Source organism: Cynocephalus volans, chromosome 3 (genome assembly GCF_027409185.1).
Source record: "Cynocephalus volans isolate mCynVol1 chromosome 3, mCynVol1.pri, whole genome shotgun sequence".
NCBI classification, from domain to species: Eukaryota; Metazoa; Chordata; class Mammalia; order Dermoptera; family Cynocephalidae; genus Cynocephalus; species Cynocephalus volans.
The window spans coordinates 75356920-75379144 of record NC_084462.1 but is presented as its reverse complement, the minus strand read 5'-3'; the positions used below and the strand labels follow the sequence as shown (position 1 = coordinate 75379144).

Genomic DNA, 22225 nt, shown 5'->3' with positions numbered 1-22225 from the left:
TAAGGCGTGGAGAAGGGGAATGGACCTCATTCCCGCAACCAGGCACTCCATGCCAGCACCTCGGGTCCCACCCAGGGACCCAGGGCATGGAGAAGGGGACCAGACCTCTCTCCCACAACCAGGCACACTAAGCCAGCGCCTTGGGACCCACCCAGGGACCCGGGGTATGGAGTCGGGGACTGGACTTCTCTCCCACAACCAGGCACAACATGCCAGCAACTCGGAGCCCACCCAGGGACTGGGGGCAAGGAGAAGGGGAATGGTCCTCTCTCCCACAACCAGGCACACCACCACGCCAGTGCTTCAGGGCCTGCCCAGGGACCCACGGCATGGAGAAGGGGACAGGACCTCTCTCCCACAACCAGGCACACCAAGCCAGCACCTCAGGGCCCACCCACGGTTCCGGGGCATGGAGAAGGGGACCAGACCACCCTCCCACAACCAGGAACATCACGCCAGCACCTTGGGGCCTGCCCAGGGACCTGAGGAAAGGAGAAAGGGAATGGACCTCTCTCCCACAAACAGGCACACTGAGCCAGTGCCTCAGGGACCACCTGGGGAACCGAGGCATGGAGGAGGGGACTGGACCACCCTTCCACAACCAGGCACACCATGCCAGCACCCTGGGGCCTGCCTAGGGGCCTGAGGCAAGGAGAAGGGGAATGGACCTCTCTCCCACAACCAGGCACACTGAGCCAATGCTTCAGGGCCCACCTGGGGACCTGAGGCATGGAGAAGGGACGGGACCTCTCTCCCACCACCAGGCACACCAAGCCAGCACCTTGGGCCTTGCCCAGGGACCCAGGGCATGGAGATGGGGACCAGACCACCCTCCCACAATCAGGCACACTGAGCCAGCGCCTTGGGGCCCACCCAGGGACCCGGGGTATGGAGTCAGGGACTGGACCACTCTCCCACAACCAGACACAACATGCCAGCCAGCACCTCAGAGCTCACCCAGGGACCCAGGGCATGAAGAAGGGGACCGGACCTCTCTCCCACAACCAGGCACACCAAGCCAGCACCTTGGGTCCCACCCAGTGACCCTAGGCATGGAGCCTGGAACCAGACCCTCCTCCCACAACAAGGCACACCACGCCAGTACCTCAGGGCCCACCCAGGGACCCGAGGCAAGAAGTGGACTGGATCTCTCTCCCACAACCAGGGACACCATGCCAGCACCATGGGGTCTGCCCAGCCCAGAGGCATGCAGAAGGGGACTGGACCCTCCTCCTACACCCAGCATAAAACATCAGCACCTCGGGGCCCACCTGGGTACCCGAGGCATGGAGAAGGGGACTGGACCCTCCTCCCACAACCAGGCACACTGCACTAGTAACTCAGGGTCTGCCCAGGGACCCAGGACATGGAGAAGTGGACTGGACCTCTCTCCCACAACCTGGCACATGGTGCCAGTGCCTTGGGGCCTGCCCAGGGACCAGAGGCATGGAGAAGGGGACCAAACACACCCCACAACCAGGCATACTGCTAGTGCCAAGGAACATGCCAAAAACAGCACCTCCACGTGGGTGGCCCACCACAGCCACCACAATAACCATGGCTGCTGCAAAAGCGGCTAGACGCCACAGCCACCAGGCAGATGGTCCACCAACCACTGGAGTGCATTTGCACAAGAAGAGTCACCAGCAGAGACAAAGAAGAGGATCTCTCCACAAAGCCCATTCCAGAGTGACAGAAGAAGCATCTGCTCTATGATAATATTGGGGGACCTGATCATATCTCTTAGCATTGGACAGATCATCTAGGCAACAAATTAACAGTAGCCATTATTCTTTCAGAGAGAGAGAAGAAATCTAGGGAAATTGGGGGGGGGCATGGGGGAAGGGGAGAGGTTGGACAAGGGGCATAAAGAATAATTACAATTTGTAACAATATATATGCTAGTAATATTGATTTAATCAACATATCTCAATGTTCAACTCCAAAAATATGTATAATCGATTTTGATTCAATAAATAAAATTTTTTTAAAAAAAGTAAAAAGAAAAAGGTAAAATTAAGATTAATAATATATTTTACTTAATTCATATCCAAAATATCATCACTTCAACATGTAATCAATATTAAAATTACATTTTTAACTTTTGGGGGGTTACTAAATCTCTGAAATTCAGTGTGCATTTTATGCTTACAGCAAATTTGGATTAGCCACATTTCAGGTGCTCAACAGGCACATGGCTAGTGGCACAATTCTGAAAGGAGTTATGAAAGATATAAGTGAGGCTGGAAAGAGGCACTCTACTTAGCATAACCTTGACCAAAAAGCCTTTTCTAGCTCACAATTCTCTCCTTCCTCTGAATTCTCCAGAACTACTAATTCTGCTCATCTGGAGCCAATCACAGATTGTCTCCTTTTTAGAATATAAGTTAGGGACAGTGCCTATCTTCTTCACCACTGTATCCCCAGGACTTAGCTTAGAACAGCATTTAACCCAGGAGGGATGCTCAATGAATACCTCTTTAACAAATGCACAAATACATGCCTGCCTCTGGACCTGACCTTATTTTATACTTGGAAAGTTTTCATTACTCTTCCTTTGTGACACATCCAAATAAATCATATTCCTTCTTAAAAGTTCATCCCCATAGCTGCCACCCTCTCTATGAAGCCTTCCCTGTTTCCCAAAATTAGAAATCTTCAGAACTTCCATATCATTTTATAGGTATCTTAAAAAATATATATGTATATATATAACATTCCACTGTTTTAGCTTGTGTTATAATTACTTACATACTCGTATATTAGTGAGTTCTGTGAATATACTGGAAGCTCACTAAACATTAAATTTTCTTTCCAATGAGGCTCTGATATCCTGAAGGGCAGAGAATATGTTACTTATAACTCTGCGGCCCTCAAATTAGCCAGCATAGTGCTATTGACACTGCTGATGTACAATAATATTTCTGTTACTGAAAACTTCATATCCTTGCATTATCACTAAAGCAGTTACCTGTAAGAGATTACTTACAGGTTGGCAAGGGATGATGAATTAAAGTAATATGAAGTATAAAGAAAAGAAAATGCAGAGAAAAAGTTAAAACTTTATTAGACTGCTGAAAGCATAAGAATGCAGAGGTATACAGGGCTGACAAACTCTTCTTTTAGTGAGTGGAATATAAATTACTTGCTCAGGAATTGTAGGAAAAAAATGACAATATAATTGGTCACAAATGTTAAAAACTAATCTTTTTGTGGGTTTTTGTCTTAAGTATGCTTATAGATAAGTTATATTTTACAAATATGAAAGGGCTTCACCAGTAATAACTGGATTGCTATTTTGATAGCAGGCACAAGGAGTTCATCTATCTTTAGTCTGTTACCGGAGCTTGAGGAAAATATTCTCTTACTAATAACAATGAAAGTCACTGGAAAGGAATTAGTAGAGTTTTAATATAAGAGAGTAGACACATGCTTCCACCTTCTCATAACCCATAGCAACAATTCATTTCAACGACTCATCTCTTTTGTTCATAGTACTCCATAGCTTTCGAGATGCTAAAGGTTACCTCCCTTCTAAATAATTAACCTTGACATACTACGAGCTAGGAGGCAGAGTAACTGAGGGCTGTGGTCAGTCCTATGATGGTCACTGAACTTACTATAGCCCTTAGTTTGGACTAAAACTTCCCCTGCCTTTGATCTCTTTACACAAGTGTCCTCTAAGGGCCATCACTAAGCCCTACTCAACGCCTGAAGAATAGCTGTGAGGATATGGAAGGAAGAGAAACATGCAGGTATGAAGTAAGAGAGATGCGAACAAAGACAAAAGAATCAAATATGAGCTAGAATTAAAGTGAGAAAATGGCACCAGAACCTTTAGGGTCTGTGTCTGCTTATAAGAAAGCTCCCACTTACAGGCTTTGGCGATTGACCTTTTTGAAACCTTTGCCTACATAAGTACTATACCAATTTTCTGGAACTATTCACAACTCTCCAGCCCAGTCTACTTACATGTAGGTTATTTAGGTCTATTGTTGGAACTTTACCTTCGATTTTTCATAAAGTCGCTTAAAAGAAGATAAAATCCAAGTAATAAATTCTGCCTTCACACTGAGCAAATACCTCTAGCAGTTCTACAGTTTGCAAAAAACACAATGCACTAAAAAGGTGTTAGTACTTTGTGTTACTGTGAGGTGTATGCAGGCCAAATAATTTCTATAATAAACTCACAATACTCTATTTGCAATTAAAGAAATTACTGATCCAGAACTGTAAAATAGAAGTGGCCTTCTTTTGCAGGAGAGAAAAGCACAGATTCTATAAAATTTTATGTATATAATTAAAGGCAATTACTCTATATGCCTCATGTGATTTAGAGCTATTTGAAAGTTTTAAAGGGCAGAGAAGGGCCACATGGGGTTTGGCTCTAAGAGGTAACTCTTACAACATTACATATGAACAGTTTTTGCTTGTATTTCAATATATAGTAGAGTACATTGCTAACCATAAGAAATATTGTCCCAAACTCTAAACTATGGAAAATACACACAAAGGACACATAACTGGAGAATTTATCCTGGCCCAGAAGTGTTGGGCCTGAGAAATATCAGTTCTCTTTCTCTCTCTCTCTTTTTTTGTAGCAAACTAGTGTAGTTAGTTAATAAAGGTTAAGGTCATGATGTTTCATCTTTCGGAGAATCAATGGAAATTCATAGTACCACTATTTTAGCTCCATTAATGACTAGTAATTGTTAGTACTGAGTATGTGAATTACACTTTCCAAGCCAAGTAAATGAAACAACCCTATTTTTTCTTCACAAAATTAAGAATTAGCCCCATATTGGACTTAAGCTGAAGCCTCAATGGAAACATTTTAATGTCCTTTAAAAATGTTTTCTGGACAATGTAAACAGATTTGTAAATATGGAAACACACACAAACACACACACACACACACTCTCTCTCTCACACACACACACACACTCTCTCTCTCTCACTCTCTCTCTCTCTCCTCTTTTTCTCTCTTAAAGGAAAAACAACCATACCACACTTTTCCTTGTCTGAGGGTTGTTTCATATACTATAAGACTGAGCTGCTTTTCATATACCAATCTCAGGTTTGGGCTTCTGACTCACCAACTCAGGCACACTTTTATATTTAGGTTCTGCTCCATAAAAGGAACAACGGTGGCAATGGTGCCATTCCTTCTGCAAAGTATATTCACAGCTCCGATATTTTCAACCCCCATGCCTCCTTTACCCTGTGGATAGGACAATAACTTTTTTGTTTGGTTTTAATATGAGGCTACTGCTGTTGCCCTAATATTTACTTATTTCAAACAGGCCACTCACACTGAAAGGAGCAGGTCCTCAGGTGGTGAAAATTTGGGAGATGTAGCTTTAAGCCTCAACCTATCATTCCAGATCGCCTCAAAGTATGAGAGGGGCTAACTCTCTTAATTAATAGAGGCCCAAGCAGGTTTTTCTCTTAAGATGAGTCTTTTCCAACAAGAGTGTGGTAAGTACAATTCACTGTGAAAAGGGCAGTTCTCTTTCTGGGAGTACTCATTGTCCTATGCCAGGACACTACACAGATGCTGTCGGCTCTACTCCCTTTTTTGAGATTCTCAAGATGTCAAAAGGTCTTAAGGCAAAATATCTTGCTATTTAGAAAGTGTTACATGAAGAGAAACAAAATATGGTCTGTGAACACACAATTCTCTTGTCACACTGTCAACTATTTTCTCTCAGTTCTTAGGTGCCATTCTCTGTTGAGTGGTGGGGTCCACGTGGTTTTGTACCCCCTGAGAAAGCTGCTTGGAACAGGACTGGAAAGCTGACCCAAGCTGGGTCAATCAGTCTCTTTCTTAGGAACTTACAATTGGGACACAAGTGCTCCAATCAACCTCTGCTGGTGCTTAAATTGAGGAGACTGAGTCTTTTCCCACTGAATGTAAGGAGAATCAGAGAAGGCTGGTAATGTGGAGAAAATGAAGCAGGTAAACATAAGCTGAGGCAAGAGATTTTATAGCTCTAAGTAGGAGGGCCAAATAAGGAGTGTCAGAGACAGGAAGAGTTAACAGAAAGCCAAGGTCAAAGAGTAGTTGTTTTCCAAGTGCTTTGTTCCAATCTCTAGTTAGGCCTGTATATTTCCTCCATTGGTTCTATGACATCTCCCTGTAGTCTTCCAGTAAATGCTCCTTTTGAGTCTAAGCTACTTCAAATAGATTCTATTATTTGCAATCAAAACAGTGTTGAGTAAGACACACATATAACTGCTCATCTAACTTCTCTTTAGCCAACATTTCCTAAACACTCACTATGTGCAAGATACTACACTTAATGCTTTAGGGAGGGAAGAGAAAAAAAGATAAATAAGACAAAGGCTACGAACAGAGGTAAACCATTAACATGGTACTGGAAATACCTTAGGTCAATCCTTTCATAAGAATAAAATGAAGGAAAAGTGTGATGTGGAATGGCATAAGAATCAAACTTAATTACTCAAGTTTAATCATAAGTGCTTGATAAAAAAAGTTTATGAAAATAAAATACTACCTATAAATTATTCTGGAGATGTGTAACTTATTATATAAACTATGCACCACTGCATATACTATATATCCATACTGTGAAGTACATATTTACTGAACATGATCATATACACAAATCCAGTTACACTATACTCTATAGGCAACTTAAGGGATTTTTCAAGACTAACTTTGATTATGTGTGATTTTCACCTTATGTGCTAGTTTTAGATCCTAAACCCACTTATGACTCTACTATATTTAGCAGGTGGTTTCCTTAGAAAGAACTGTCACCAGTGAGATCCTAGTATTATAAGAAAGATAACTATAAACTGTTAGGTGTGATCTGTGATAATTGGTAGTTGGCTAGTTATTTGATTGATTATGATGTTATCCCAACTGAACTGAAATATGGTGCTCTGAGAGGTATTTGAGGTTTTGAACACAGACTCTAGACTCAAATTAGTGGTCCAGAGAGACACTTGCTACCCCATAGTGACAGTGCCTCAATTCCGGAAATATGACAAAGTTGCACATCAGTGGGCTCCAGCGACTTATTCTTTAACATTTTTATCTTCCTTGATTTGTTTGCAATATTTTCAATAGTTTCAATTGTTTTTCAATAACAACATTAAACTTAACTCATTTTACCTCTTTAGTATAAAACTAAAAGACTCTCATCTCTATTTGAAATTTATACCTTTCTCATTTGATAAACAGATCTTCATCTTATCTGTCAATCAGAAAAATTTTAATGAAAAACAGATGCATAAAAAAGACCAAAGAAATACACATAGTCATAGTACTACTACTTGTGAGTGGAGAGATTAAATCTTTCTTTGATATTTTTTTCTAAACATTCAGTGATGTTAGTTTTCTCCATAACTTCCAAAATACTTTTTTAAGTGAAAAAAGTTTTCATGTTTTTTTTTTCCTTTTGGCAAGCTGCACATAGACAAGTACATGCACAAATAGCTTCTCTACAGTTACTCCCGTTTTTAGGTAGCAGGGTACTAGATTTAGAGAGCTATCTTTGTTGAACAATAACCACTGAGAGTAGAGTCAAACTAAAAGTTGACAAGATATGACCACTGGTTCAATGACTATATTCAAATAATTCTCTAGTTACTGTTGGGCCACTTACATCTGAAGATCTGCAATGCTATAGCCACTATGGGTGAAGTGATATGCAAGAAATACAATAATAAATAAAAGATGCTTCTTGCCCTTAAAAAGCTCATAATCCAGCAGCATATACACTGCAAAAAGTCCACAGTGAGAGTAAAATGGTACTCTCTCTGTAAGGCCTCTCATCACTGTGGCTAAAGGGTAGCATATACTTCCTTGAGGTATTTTCTATATTCTGCAAACTTAACGGGGTGATAAAAGAATGAGGGGTTTTGCTCACTGCCATGCTAGAGCACAGGTCAGCAAACAATGGTTTGCAAGTGAAATCTGGTCCACCTGCTTTTGTATAACATCAAACTAAGAATTGTTTCTACATTTTTAAGTGCTGAAAAAAACTAAAGAAAAGTAATATTTTGTGTCATGCAAAAATTACATAAAACTCAATTTTCAATGTCCAAAAATAAGTTTAACTGGAATACAGCTCATTCACCTACATATTGTCTACTGCTGCTTTTGTTGAGTAGCTGCAACAGGGATGGTTGCCCACAAAGACTAAAATATTCTATATGGCCCTTTACATTATCTGGCTTCATAAGAAATCTCATCTTCCACACTAAAGGCAGAAGGTAGTCCAAATATATCCATCCTTCCTTTTTCTGGAGAGTGATGATATTAACTAACATTTCTGTAGAACACTATATTAAACCTCACTTATGATGTCTCAGTAGTTCAGCATCAGTAAAACTACTTCCTTTGAGAATTCATAAATGAATCCAGTTATGATAAGCATCAAATATTAATTGAACCACTTAGCCTGGTCCCTGGATAATGGCTTCAAGTTGATTTTATAGAACAAAAATACTCAGGACAATTTGATCTTTTTTTCTGGGGTTCGTTCCCCAAGTATAAGATGTCTGTGGCCTCCAAACTGGCATGAAAGGCTGTGGAGCTGTGGAATTCTGATCTAATGAATGAGTCAGAGAAAGGACTAGGAAATATTAATTTAACTATTGATTCAGAATCCATCAAAAATTCTTCAAAACTGAAATAATTACGTCTTCATTCTGATTTTTAAAAAAAGCTTTGAAAAAATGTTTATAGAATATTTCCATTTTTACAGGAAAGATAGATCTTCAGTTTAATGTAAAACAATACTGCCTTGCGTTTATAAAGCACTTTTCCCTTAAGAATTCAATGTCTTTACAGACATTACCTCATTCAACTCCAGTAGGTCTGCAAACTGAATAAGAAACATAAGCTTTTACTGTAGTCTGAATAAGGAAACTGAGGCACAGCAGGGACACTTGATTAACCTTGAATCACATAGAAAACAGTGGGGAAAACTTGGGCTAAACTTTTTTCCTCACTCCAATTCTTGACTGTCTCCACTTACTCATGCCTAGCATTAGAAATGGCAGTATTTAAATCTTCACAGTCCTCAAAATGTAATTTCAAGGCTGCCCATTTATACTAACTTTTACCTGAATTTAGTGGTATGTATCTCCTCCCTCCATACTAGCTCTGGCAGAGAGACCACTGGAAAACTTACATATGGCAAGAAAGAATCTGGCTTCTACTTTCTTTTACCAAATTTACTATCTCATCCTTTCTTCCCTTGTTATGTGAATTTTCTATCCAACTGAAGACCAACAGTGTTTCTTCTAAATTCCTTAAGCACTCCTAAGGGACAACTGAGTTGCGGCATGTTACTTGCTCACAAGTTCCTTTGTTAAAAGATTCACTTCTGGGCTGGCCTATGGCTCACTCGGAAGAGTGTGGTGCTGATAACACCAAGGCCATGGGTTCACATCCTATATAGGGATGGCCAGTTAGCTTATTGGGTGAGCGTGGTGCTGACAACACCAAGTCAAGGGTTAAGATCCCCTTACCAGTCATCTTTAAAAAAAAGATTCACTTCTATTTTAACTAAAACTCCTATCTTTCTAGTATATCTTCAAAACTTCTTATTCTTGAATTCCTGTGTACTGCTTCCTGTATTTGCCCAGTTTGTTTATAATGTGCTCCTAAAGAAGTTCACAACATTATAGAAGGGTTTTGTCAATCTCACACTTTCTTATGACTTCTTCAGATCTATGCGTTATCCCTCTATTGAAGGAGAACCATGTTCTTTATTTTTTTTTTTTGGCTAAAGGGAAATTTATTTAATGCAAATGTGTACATCAATAAAAAAGAAAGATCTCAAATCAACAATCACCTTTGCATCTTAAGAAACTAGAAAATGAAGAGTAAACTAAGCCCAGACCTAGCAAAAGAAGTAAATAATAAAAATTAGAGCATAGATAAAAGAAATAGAAAACAAAAAAATAGAGAATATCAATGAAACCAAAAGTTGGTACTTGGATTAGATCGACAAAATTGACAAACCTTTACCTAGATGGACTAAAAAGAAAAAGGGAGAGTACTCAAATAACTAAAATCAGAAATGAAAGAGGAGTCATTACAACCAAACTTACAGAAATCAAAAGGGTTACAAGAGAATACTACGAATAATTGTTGGCCAACAAATTAGATCTAGATGAAATGAATAAATCCCTAGAAACATGTCACCTACCAAGACTGAATGATGAAAAAAAAGAAAGTTTGAACAGAACTATAGCTAGTAAGATGAATGAGTATAGTTTTTCGGATTCCTGATGCAGGACTCCCTTGAGAATTTCTTGTAGGGCTGGTTGTGTGATGGTGAACTACCACAATTTTTGTTTGTCTGGAAAATACACTATTTCTCCCTCATTTCTGAAGGACAGTCTTACTGGGTATAGTATTATTGGTTGACAGTTTTTTTCTTTTAGTATTTTGACTATACCATCCCATTGTCTTCTGGCCTGTAGAGCTTCTATTGAGAAGTCTGCTGTTAATCTGATAGGGGCTCCCAATAGGTAACTTTGATGCTTTTTCTTGCTTCTTTTAACATTCTCTCTGCCTCTCTTTTTAAAAAATTATTTATTTTTTGTTTTTGGCTACAAGTCTTAATACGTTTAAAAAGACTAAGATCATAGAAACCATGTTCTCTGACCACAATAACAGAAGGAAATTTAGAAAATTCACAAATGTGAGGAAATTAAACACTCTCCTAAATAAAGAATGGGCAAAAACAAATGTCATGGGGAAACTGGAGAGTACTTTGAGATAAAAATCAAAGTATAACATATCAAAATTTATAGGATGCAGAGCTCATGCTGTGCTTAGAGGAAAATTTATACTTGTAAACACATATTAAAATGCTACATTCTTTTTTAAGTTATTAATCTCTTTGTAAATTTCCTCCTTCATATCCTGGACTCTTTTTTTTTTTGCTTCATTATGTTGTCTAAGTCTTCTATCTCAGTGAGTTTCCTTAAGATTGTTGCTTGGAATTCCTTTTCGGTCCTTTCAAAAGTTTCCTGCTCCAGGAAACTCTACAGGGTCTGATATTTGAGAATTACCGTATTTTTTTGGTGGCATCACATTTTCTTGGGTTTTCGTATTTCTAGTGTTTTAGTCCGTTTGTGTTGCTATAACAGAAATACCTGAGACTGGGTAATTTATAAGGAAAAGAGGTTTATTTGGCTTACAATTCTGGGACAGCTGCATCTGACATGGGACTCAGGCTGTTTCTACTCATGGTGGAAAGTGGCAGGCAGCCGGTGGGTACAAGCAGATCACATGGCGAGAGGAAGCAAGAGAGAGAGAGCGAAAGAGAGAGAAGGTGCCAGGGTCTTTTTAGGCAATGAGCTCTCGTGGAACTAATCGAGCGAGAACTTACTCATTTCTCCCCCCGCCCCCAGGGAGAGCATTAATCCATTCATGAGGGATCTGCCCCCATGACTCAATCAGTTTCCAACACTGCCACACTGGAGATCAAATTTACACACGAGTTTTGGAGGAGACAACACATCCAAACTCCATCATTCTACCCCTGGCCCCCCAAAACTCATGTCACTCTCACATACAAAATTCAATCATTCTATCCCAACAGTCCCAAAAGTCTTAGCTTGCTCCAGCAACAACTTAAAAGTCCAAAGTCTCATCTGAGGCCAAAAGCAAAAGTCCTTCCAGCTGTGAACCTGTAAAAGTAAAAACCAAATTTATCTACTGCCAAGATAAAATGGTGGAACAGGCATTGGGTATACATTCCCATTCCAAAAGGGAAGAACAGGCCAAAAGAAAGGAAAAACAGGCCCCAAACAAGTCCGAAACCCAGCAGGGCACACATTATGTCTTATAGCTCCAAAATAATGTTCTTTGACTCCAAGTCCTGCATCCTGGTCACAATTGGGCATCTGGGCCCCCAAAGCCTTGGGCAACCTTGCTTCCACAGCTCTGACAGGTGCAGCCCTGTGAGCAGCACTGGTGCCTGCAGCTTTTCCAGGGTGGTAATGCATGTTACCCATGGCCCTGCAGTTCTGGGGTCCTGGCAGAAGTCCTGCTGCCTTGGCTCTACTAGACATTTCCCTGGTGGGGGCTCTCTGTGGGGGATCTGACCCCACATTCCTGCTCAGCATTGCTCTAGTAGACAGCCTTTGTGGTGGCTCTGCCCCTGTGACAGGTCTCTGCCTCAGTCCCCAGGCTTTTCCGTACATCCTCTGGTATCTGGGTGGAGGCTGCCATGACTCCACTGCTCGCATGTACTGCTGGCCTGCAGACTAAACACAACGTCGACGCCACAATGGTTTCAGGCCTCTACTCTCCAGGGCTGCTGCACGAACCACACTTGGGGCCACTCCAGCTGGAACAGCTGGGATGCAGGGAGCAGGATCCCGAGGGCAGCTGCGCCCCAGGTCTGTCCTCTGGGACAACTCAGTCCTTCTAGGCCTCAGGGTCTGTGATGGGTGGGGCACCCTTCCAGACTTCTCAAATGCCTTTAGGGCATTTTTTTCCATTGTCCTGGTTCTTAGCATCTGGCTGCCTCACAGCCATGGTAATGTCTTTAGCAAACAGTTTATCTGCTTCACCCTTGCATTTTTCTCCTGCTCTCTGCTTCTTTACCTCATGGCCAGGCTGCAAATTTTCCAAATCTTTATGCTCTGCTTCCCTTTTAAATTCTGGCTTGACATCATGATTTTGCCGCCATAACTCAAGATAGGCTCTTAAAAGCAACCATGCGGCTTCCTTACTGCTTTGCTGCTTGGAAATTTCTTTGGCCAAATGCTCTGGTTTACAACTCTTAAGTTTCAATTTCCACAAAGTCCAAGGGTATCGACACAATGCAGCCAGGTTCCTTGCTATGGTGTAGCAAGGGTTATCTTTTGTCCAGTTCCCAGTAAGTTCCTCATTTCTATCTGAGACCTCATCATCCGCATGGCCTTTACTGTCCACTTTTCTATCAGCATTCTGCTCGCCACCACATAAGTCTCTAAGACATTCCAAACTTTCCCTCGTCTTTTTCTCTTCTTCTAAGTCCTCCAAACTCCTACAACCTTTGCCCATTACCCAGTACCAAAGCTGCATCCACATTTTCAAGTATCTGTATAGCAACACCCCACTTCTCTGGTACCAATTTTCTGTTTTAGTCTGTTTGTGTTGCTATAACAGAAACACCTGAGACTGGGTAATTGAAAAGGAAAAGAGGTTTATTTGGCTTATGATTCTGGGACAGCTGCATCTGGCACGGGCCTCAGGTTGTTTCTACTCATGATGGAAAGTGGCAGGCTGCTGGTGGGTACAAGCAGATCACATGGCGAGAGGAAGCAAGAGAGAGAAGCAAGAGGGAGAGAGAAGGTGCCAGGGTCTTTTTAAGCAATGAGCTCTCGTGGGAAGTAAGAGCAAGAATGCACTCATTACTCCCCCTTCCCCCAGGGAGAGCATTAATCCATTCATGAGGGATCCGCCCCCATGACTCAATCAGTTTCCTACACTGCCACATTGGGGATCAAATTTCCACGTGAGTTTTGGAGGGGACAACACATCCAAACTCCATCATCTAGTATCTCTACATTTATGTCTGGTCATCTGGTAGAGCAGTTGCTTCTTCTGTTACACCGGCGTGGTCTTTGAGGAGAGAGACATCCTCTTCTTTTTCTGGTCTCTGCTGGTGACTCTTCTTGTATCACCACAGTCGAGTGTCTGGTGAACCACCTGCATGGAGGCTGTGGCTATTGCTGTGGTGTTGAGCCACCTTTGCAGTAGCTGTGGCTGTGGCAGTGGCTCCTGTGGGCCACTCGTGAAAGTTATGTTTTTGGCATGCTCCTTGTGTGCTTCCAAACAAGGGATGCTACCCTAGGCTCCTGCCTAGGACCCCCAGTATGCTCTGCTTCTTGCCTGCTTCTGGGTGGAGGGGGCTGCTCTTGGTTCCTGCCTAGGATCCCAGCTGTGTTCTCCACGTTCCTGCTAATTTAACAGTTGCCTAGATTCAAAGCTCTTTTTCTGGTACCAACCAGCACCTACTGTTTTTCTTAAGGGCATATAAAACCATTTCCTCCCAGCAACTTCAAAATTGCAAAGCTTCATCAGTTTTATTAACACTTACCTCATTCACAGCATAAAGGTTTCAGTGGGTGAAAATGGCTTGCATACAGTAGCTTCTCAGTTGTATATATGGCACATACATTCAACATAAATGATGAATTTACTTTGGAAAAAAAAGTTTCAAAACCTAGAAAGCCCAAGGCCATAAAAGGTTTTGGAGGTAACAAAGGCTGCTTTCAAGCCAAGAAATTTGCTGGCACCATGTGAAACAGGGAATCCTATTCTTCATTAAAGGTTTGTATGATTATCTTCCATGCTGTTTTATAATCAGGTGAGAGATAATCTGTGCATGGCCCCTGGCATCTACTGGGTATGTATGCATGCATGCATAAAAGATAAAAATATGTACAAAAACATGGTTAAAAAACATTCCTAGTTCAGGTTTGCCTACTGTGTGACCCTGGGTAAATTACTAAACTTCCCCGTGCTCAAAAATGGGAAAAAAATAAAATAACAATATACAGTGCCCACTACATATTTAAGAAATCCACTTGCTTTCTCTGCTCAATAAGATTTTGTCTTGGCTTTGTTGCATTTGTGAAGTTTCAATAAGGATTTTGTTGTAATTTCTTTCAGGGTTAGCATCTCCTTTACAAAAAAGCCAACACAGAATAGTCATTAGAAGATTAGAATAGTTGGGGCCGGCCCGTGGCTCACTCGGGAGAGTGCGGTGCTGATAACACCAAGGCCACGGGTTCGGATCCCATATAGGGATGGTCGGTTAGCTCACTGGGTGAGCGTGGTGCTGACAACACCAAGTCAAGGGTTAAGATCCCCTTACCAGTCATCTTTTAATAATAATTTTAAAAGTAATAATAATAATAAAGATTAGAATAGTTGCTGGAAGGACAGGATATGACAGCCCAGACTTACATCAGCTATGATATTTATTTGTAAAATCCTTGAGAGTTTCTCCCAAGCAGTTTGCTGGGTAAAAATGGAATTAAATGTTTAACAAGAGCAAGATGAGTTCTTCCACACTTTTAGAATCACTCAGTACAATTAAGAAGGCTCCAGAAGCAGCAATCACTGTAGTTTCTGTTTCTATTATAGTTAGGCCTTCCCAAATGCCTAGCAAAGTGGTGAGAATTTACCATAACATACTCTCGTACTTTTACTAAAAATATCGAAACTATTGTTCAGAACCATTGTTCCTAAGCAATGGATAGCTTAACCCTGAGAGCAGTATTAAAGCAACTTCATAGCTTCAGGCTAAGTCAGAGACCTCCACCATATTTTCTCTACCTGCATTCTCATTTCTGTATGTAGAGTCCTATTTTCTTGCCATCTGCTTACCCTCCCCACCTCCAAGTGTCTTTCATTTGTTCCTGCCCTTGTTGACTCATTTCCCTCCCACCCCCCCTTTTCAGCTTCATGCTTGGTTCTCGTTTATTCATCTTTTATTCAACTACCAAAGATATACTAGGTCCTTATCATGTAGCCAGCCTATATCTAACTATGCATCTTCATCCTCATACTGTCACCCTCCTTGCCTATATCTACCCAAAACCTGTCATCCACCAAGTCCTGATCCTATGTGCTAGGATACAAGCAAAAGTGGGAGGTATGCCAGATGAAAGATTTGTGGTCTGGGAAATTTTTAAATTGAAGATGTATATACCTTGCTAAGTAAAAGACCCTGAGGGCATAGGGAAACCTAAAAGCATTCCTATAAAAGGTAAATAAATTTGGGACTTGCCCATTGTGACTATAACACAATTAACAGAACAATGATGATTAAAGAAAATGATAAGAAAATTAAAAAGATGGTTATAACTCACAGGACACTTCCATCTGTTGATTGCAAGGCTTACAGCTTTTAATTATCATGTGAAGCTACTAGGAGGGCAAGCAAGTTCCAGGGAATCCAGAGTTAATCTTTAAATCCCTGACCCCTAATCTGTGTACTAAAAACAATCTACAGAAACTATATCTGAAAAGAAAAGCATAATTGTACTCCATGTTAAAGTCCTCTGTGCTTTGAAAAATCAAACCCAGTGATAGAAGAATAAAGCAAAAATAAGACAAAACTGAAGAAACTGTTTGGTTCTCAGAGGAGAAAATCTGAAACTTTTGACTTTCCATCAGTGAAGAAAAGAAAATATAAAAAACTTTCATAGTCAGTACATATAGTTGCAGAGTTTCACACTTAAAAATTTTTGTTTTTCTTTGTAATAAGTCTGGAAATTCTCCACCAATGTCAGGTTCAATAATTGGAACCACAACTTGCAAGCCAAAATCTACTTCCTCAGCCCTGCCATCCCATTATGTGAAAACACAGATACTACTGTTATTTTGATTCACTGACCATCAGTGTTCCTTTTGCCGAGGTTATATTTATAATGTAATTAATTTCTAAAAAATTAATTTCTAAAAAATAACTTCTGAAACTGAGAAAGATGCCAAATATAAATATCTGCACAAGTAATATAACCAGGATATTTCTTGTATATAGTAAAATGTGTTCTCGGAGTTCAAATAGGTCTTCAAAAGTCATGTATTCTAACTTTCTTTACAATGCACAGATCTCTCTCACATTCTAAATGGGTAACTATTCAACTTCTGCCTAAACACTGTCCTCTCCCTCAGAGATAGGAAACCCTATTGTATGAGAAACTTCATTCCAGTTCATAATTTGCTTTTTTTCTTCCTATAGGAAGGGGCTTAGAAAGAAAGGAAACAAGGTAATGCACCATTTTATTATCATTTGTCAAACTTGTGCCTGAAATTGTTAAGGCATGGCTCAGGATAAACAGGGACACGAGCAGGTTGCTTGGGCTTTTTTATAATCAGACTATGGTGATGGAAGAGGTAGGAAAGACACAATAAATACACTGCTACAATCTTTAAAATAATTAGTATTATAAAAACAATACATGCTCAGGGCAAAAAGTTAAAACAATACTATACTAAAGGATTAAAGTAAAAACTTAACAGTGCCATTGCCTCCCATTCCTGGTTACACTCTTCAAAGGTATCAATAAATTTTTTTTGAATATCCATTCAGATATTTTCTATGTGTATGTAGACATACCTGTATTATACATATATTTCTAGAAGTACACAAATAGGATCATGCTATATTGTTTTGCAAAACTTTTCACCTAAATGTACATTGTGGCATCTTTGCATATTAGTATATAGAGCTCTATCTTCTTTTTAATAGCTAATTCCATGGTATAAATATACCATCATGTATTTATCCAGTTCCATATTGATAGATATTTAGGTTACTTTCACACTGTTGTAACTGTTATACAAAGTCAAAATTCATCTTCCTATATTTTTTTCAATAATTTTTGTTCTGGAATCACTGGAATAAATCTAATCTTTCATTTCATAGCTCTTTAATTATGTGAAAATCACCATCATATCACATGGGGATTAAATGTGAGAACATATGAAAGAAAAGTTTTGAGTTATAATACACAAGTATCAGAAATCAATAGTAAAAAATTATTTCCCAAAATAAAAATAATCTAAATGTCTGAAAACACAAAATGGGTGCTTAAATTATGGCCTATTAAGCTGATGGGAAACACGAAGGCTATGCAGTATCAGGATAATTGTTATAATGTTAAGTGAAAGAAGACATGTTGCTGCATGTGAACTGTGATTATGCAATATGTCTACATATACAACGGAAAGAAAGAAACATTCAAATGAAATGTAGCTGGTTTAGGGTGGTAAAATATGGATCATTTCCTTTCAACATATTCTTTAAGATTTTATAATTTGGTTTCTGTAATAAATGAAAAAAGAAAAATTGATAGCTAATAGGAAGAACAAGATGCTTGTTCTCAGTTTCAAGGCTTTCAAGGCTCTCTTTACTCTCTTGCCTGATTATTTTGGAGATATCAATCCTTACAATAAATCATCAGATCTTGAAATTTTTTTTTTTTTTTTTTTTTTTAAAGATGACCGGTAAGGGGATCTTAACCCTTGACTTGGTGGTGTCAGCACCATGCTCAGCCAGTGAGCTACCCAGCCATCCCTATATGGGATCCGAACCCATGGCCTTGGTATTATCAGTACCACACTCTCCCGAGTGAGCCACAGGCTGGCCCAGGTCTTGAAATTCTTTACAGTAAAGCTACAATCAGCAAATAAAGCTTGAAATGTGTGACTATGCCATAGAAAACAGAGTGGAATGGAAGGGATGGAGTTAGAGATCAAACAAGAAAAAGAAGGGACAATGAGAAAAAGCTCCAACTTGAACCATGTACACAATTATCCAGTGCTGCCATTTTTGTTTTATTTCCACATGACTAGAGAATTGCTATGAATTTATAGATGATACTGTCAGGGTGAAATGGGGTTCCAAAAAGCTAAGATAATGATTAAGAATTGGTTACTGAAGGAAGAAATGGTCATACTTCCAAGCCAAGACAAAAGTTCCTATTTTAGAAGTTTAAAGTCTTAAGCTCGGGTCACAATAGCAATAGATATTCCTTAAATTTATAATCAACCATTTCTCCCAAAGAATTTCATATATTTATTTCATAAGCACTGATTAATTAATTGAACAAACCTAAGCCACAATGGGCGTTTTGTTTTGTTTTCTGAAAGTCTCCCTTGTCAGGATACCCAAAATATTCTACAAATCATTAGCCTGTGATAAAAAATGACAGACAAAGCACTAGTAAGTAAAAACATTGACTACATTATTTTGGAAGGTTGTTTGTTTGTTTGTTTATCTATTTATTTATCTATCTATTTATTTATTTACTTATTACCAGTAAGGTGATCGCAACCCTTGGCTCGGTGTCGTCTGCACCACGCTCAGCCAGTGAGCACACCGGCCATCCGTATATAGGATCCGAACCTGCAGCCTCGGCGCTATCAGCACCGCACTCTCCCGAGTGAGCCACGAGGCCGGCCCAGAAGGTTGTTTATTTATTCACAAAGCTGTAACATCGCCATGGTTCTAAAGAGTGGCATATGTGCTTTGGCTGCTCAAACCTTAACTTACTCATGAGTCACATTTGCTGCTGAGAACATATGCAGCGGTGAAACATGTGAAACACTGTGAAATCTTGTCTACTTTCTTGTCAACTGATCTACTTTCCAAATGAATTTCCTTCTTTATGGCTATTCTCAAGGAATATTTTTATTAATAACTTGGTAAAAATCTAAAATGGCAAGCTTATTAAATCTTCCTAACTAGTTTCTGCCACTGAACTACTTACTGACTGCCTGCCATGTGACAGAACAATGTTAGGCCTTGGGATATACTTGGAATATAAGGATGAAGAAGTCACAAGCTTTGTTCTCAAACAGCTTATAATTTTATGGGGGGCAAGGGGAGATATGCAATTACAATTTAAAAACAGTCAATATATAACCATCAATAGGATAACAGAATCAGGACTGAAAAAATATCCCAATATTTAGTAACGATGGAATAAAATAAACTGATATTTAAGAGGTTTGGGTGCTCAAAATCAATTTATACAACTACAAAAATGCAGAAAACCTTGACTGATAGCAGCTTATATAAAAAAGATTTATAGGTTTCAACTGAGTACAACTCCATAAAAGCACAAAAGTAAACTGTGAAATGGTTGTTAAAAAGCTAATGTATGTAGTTATTACTTTACAATGTATCAAAAAATCATGCTGTATATCTTAAATATATACAACTTTAATTTTTCAATTATACCTCAATAAAGCTGAGAGGGAAAGAAAAGATAATGTAAATTAAAAGAAATATTGTGTGCAGATCAAGGAAAATGTCCCCGTGTCCAGAGTTACTCGTGCTGTTTTATGAGGCTCACTTAAGAGAAGCATCACAGAAATAGAAGTGTTGTACATGTAAGTGCCCATGCTTGCTAGTAAAAAAATGATAATGAAGTATCTGTAAACAATGTTAGCCAAAAAAAAGTAAAGGAATTGAAGACACTTGGCTTAAAAGATGACTTAGAGGTGGATGGAATAGGGAGCAGCATATATCAGCTGTGATGAATGCCTCTGAGCTGGTAAGAGAAGCTCCAACTGTGCTCCATAGAAATAAAAAAAGGTAAAATTTGACCCAGTAAGAAGAACTTCAAATACTTTGGGCTTTTCATCACTGCATTACCTTGAAAAGAGGTAAACTCTTTGGCTAGAAGTCATCAAGCATGAATGGATGACCATTTATTAAGAAAACCCGAAAGCAATTTTTAACACTGGGGAGGAAATTTGAAATAGATCTCTAAAGCTCTTCCAATCTTGCAAATGCTTGTGGTTACTCTGTTAGTTGCAGTCAAGAGTATTAAGATGACACCCACCACAGCTACTTTAAGAGCTGAGGGCGATCTCAAGAAGCAGAAAAGAGGCCAGGAATCACCACTAAACTTTATACAAGATTGTGAAGGCTTTGACACTTTCAGATGATTGCCAGAAAAGGTACCAGGAGAGAGTCCAATGATGGCCAGCCTACCTGACTATGAACCAACAGCTATCCTGACCAGTACAACAGAGCCCTCCTATTCCAACTGATGGCAATGACAGATACACCAGTCTCAAAGCTTCCAGTTTTTTTCTGGTGGCGTTAAGTGAAAGGCAATTTTTATATTTCCCTATCCTCTAATGCTCTCCCTATTAACTCCTGGTTTTCTGTGCATGGAGAATGCTGAAACTTCAAGAATCTGCATTGTTCTGTATTTGGGGAGAGTACAAACGCAGCAGTACACATGTTATTCCTATATAACCAGTTCATGAGACTTTTTGGCTCCACATTGAAAAGCGAAGATTGGCCTGATCTAGTGGATTTATGTGAAAGGGCTTACAGTGGAAATCTACAAAGTGGCCTGTTCACTTCCCCCAGGCCCACTCAAACTCCTAAATTGGGCTAGATTAAGCATGTTTTACCTGTGCCTTAGATTCGTGAGACATGTACAAATATGCTCATCATAAGTGAGCTGTGATAGTCATCACACTGAAATTTATGAAACCCAGAAAAATGTAACATTATAGAACCAGGAAAACAATTAAAATTTAGTTCCGAGGCATCAGGGAAGATAAGCCTCAAGTTATACATACATCCTGTGAATTCAGTTTGCCAGTCTTAAATCTTATACCAGGAACACTCCAATCCAATCAATCAACAAACATAAACCGAGAGGCTACTGTGAGCAGGAACTCTACATTAAGTTCAGTGAAAGGCGAATGCCCATCATGATCTCCCTAGGTTCTGACTATGGCTAATAACTGCCATAGTCAGGGTATAATAAGACTTGAATAACACCCACTGGCTCTGTATAATTCTATATATTTTAGGAACTAAAACTCAAATTCCTTCAACAGTACCTTCAATAATAGTACTTGAAATAAAAACCATGCTTCAGTCATTCACATAAAACTGTCACAATGAAGGAAGTATATAAAGCAAAGGAATTTCTACTATTGTCAAATAATGAAAGTAGGTCTAAAGGATTTTCATCTTCTGAGACAGGTGTCCTACAGGTGCAACCTACTTAGTGTTGGTAACATTTACTTAGTCAAAATATTTTTCTGGAAGCCAGTAAGATATTTCAGAAATGAGAACAGTTTAAAAAATTATAAACTTAATTTTAAAAAATCTCCAAAGATCATAGATTATTATAATCATATGGATAGCTCTTACAAATTAATGAGGACAATGGATAAAATGACAGTGTGGTATTTCAGAATGTGTATTCATTTTAGTATGCCTTTAAAATAGATAAATAGTCTCAGTGTGGTAAAATATAGCCTGCAAAGTACAAACCTCTCCTTTCTTTGGTAAACATAAAGAAATAAAAACAGAAAAACTACCAAAAAGCAAAACACCCATATCACGTGAAGCTTAGGTAGATGAAAGCATTTGAAGTTTAGCCTATACGCATGGTCATCGCATAAGAGATCCCCAATTGACTCAACTGCCCTTCTGGGAACCAGAGAGCAAGTAGTTATCTTGGCTGTCCATGTTTATTTACCTATCCAGCAAGCAGGGGAGATATGTGGTATGTTAAAAAGGACAAACCAGAACAAAAAAATTGCATATTTTAGGGCTTCCAAATAAGATATATGCTAAGTAAATGGAGAAAAAGGACTTACCTGCATTGCCAAGCTGTTTATAAAATCTGTACTCTAAATGAAGCTGTGGAGCACGTGATTTTATTGGTTCCTGAAACCGAAGAA

General features: G+C 39.4%; 1 protein-coding gene across 2 annotated transcripts in view; it reads right to left on the bottom strand.

Annotated features, from left to right (window-relative positions):
* Window positions 1–22225, bottom strand: part of CSNK1G1 (casein kinase 1 gamma 1) — a 176916-nt gene that overhangs the window by 50677 nt on the left and 104014 nt on the right. For both annotated transcript variants that reach the window (XM_063089193.1, XM_063089195.1), the window contains exon 4: window positions 22142–22211. In XM_063089193.1, coding sequence (XP_062945263.1) covers window positions 22142–22211 — 70 coding nt within the window. The remainder of the gene's footprint in view (window positions 1–22141; window positions 22212–22225) is intronic.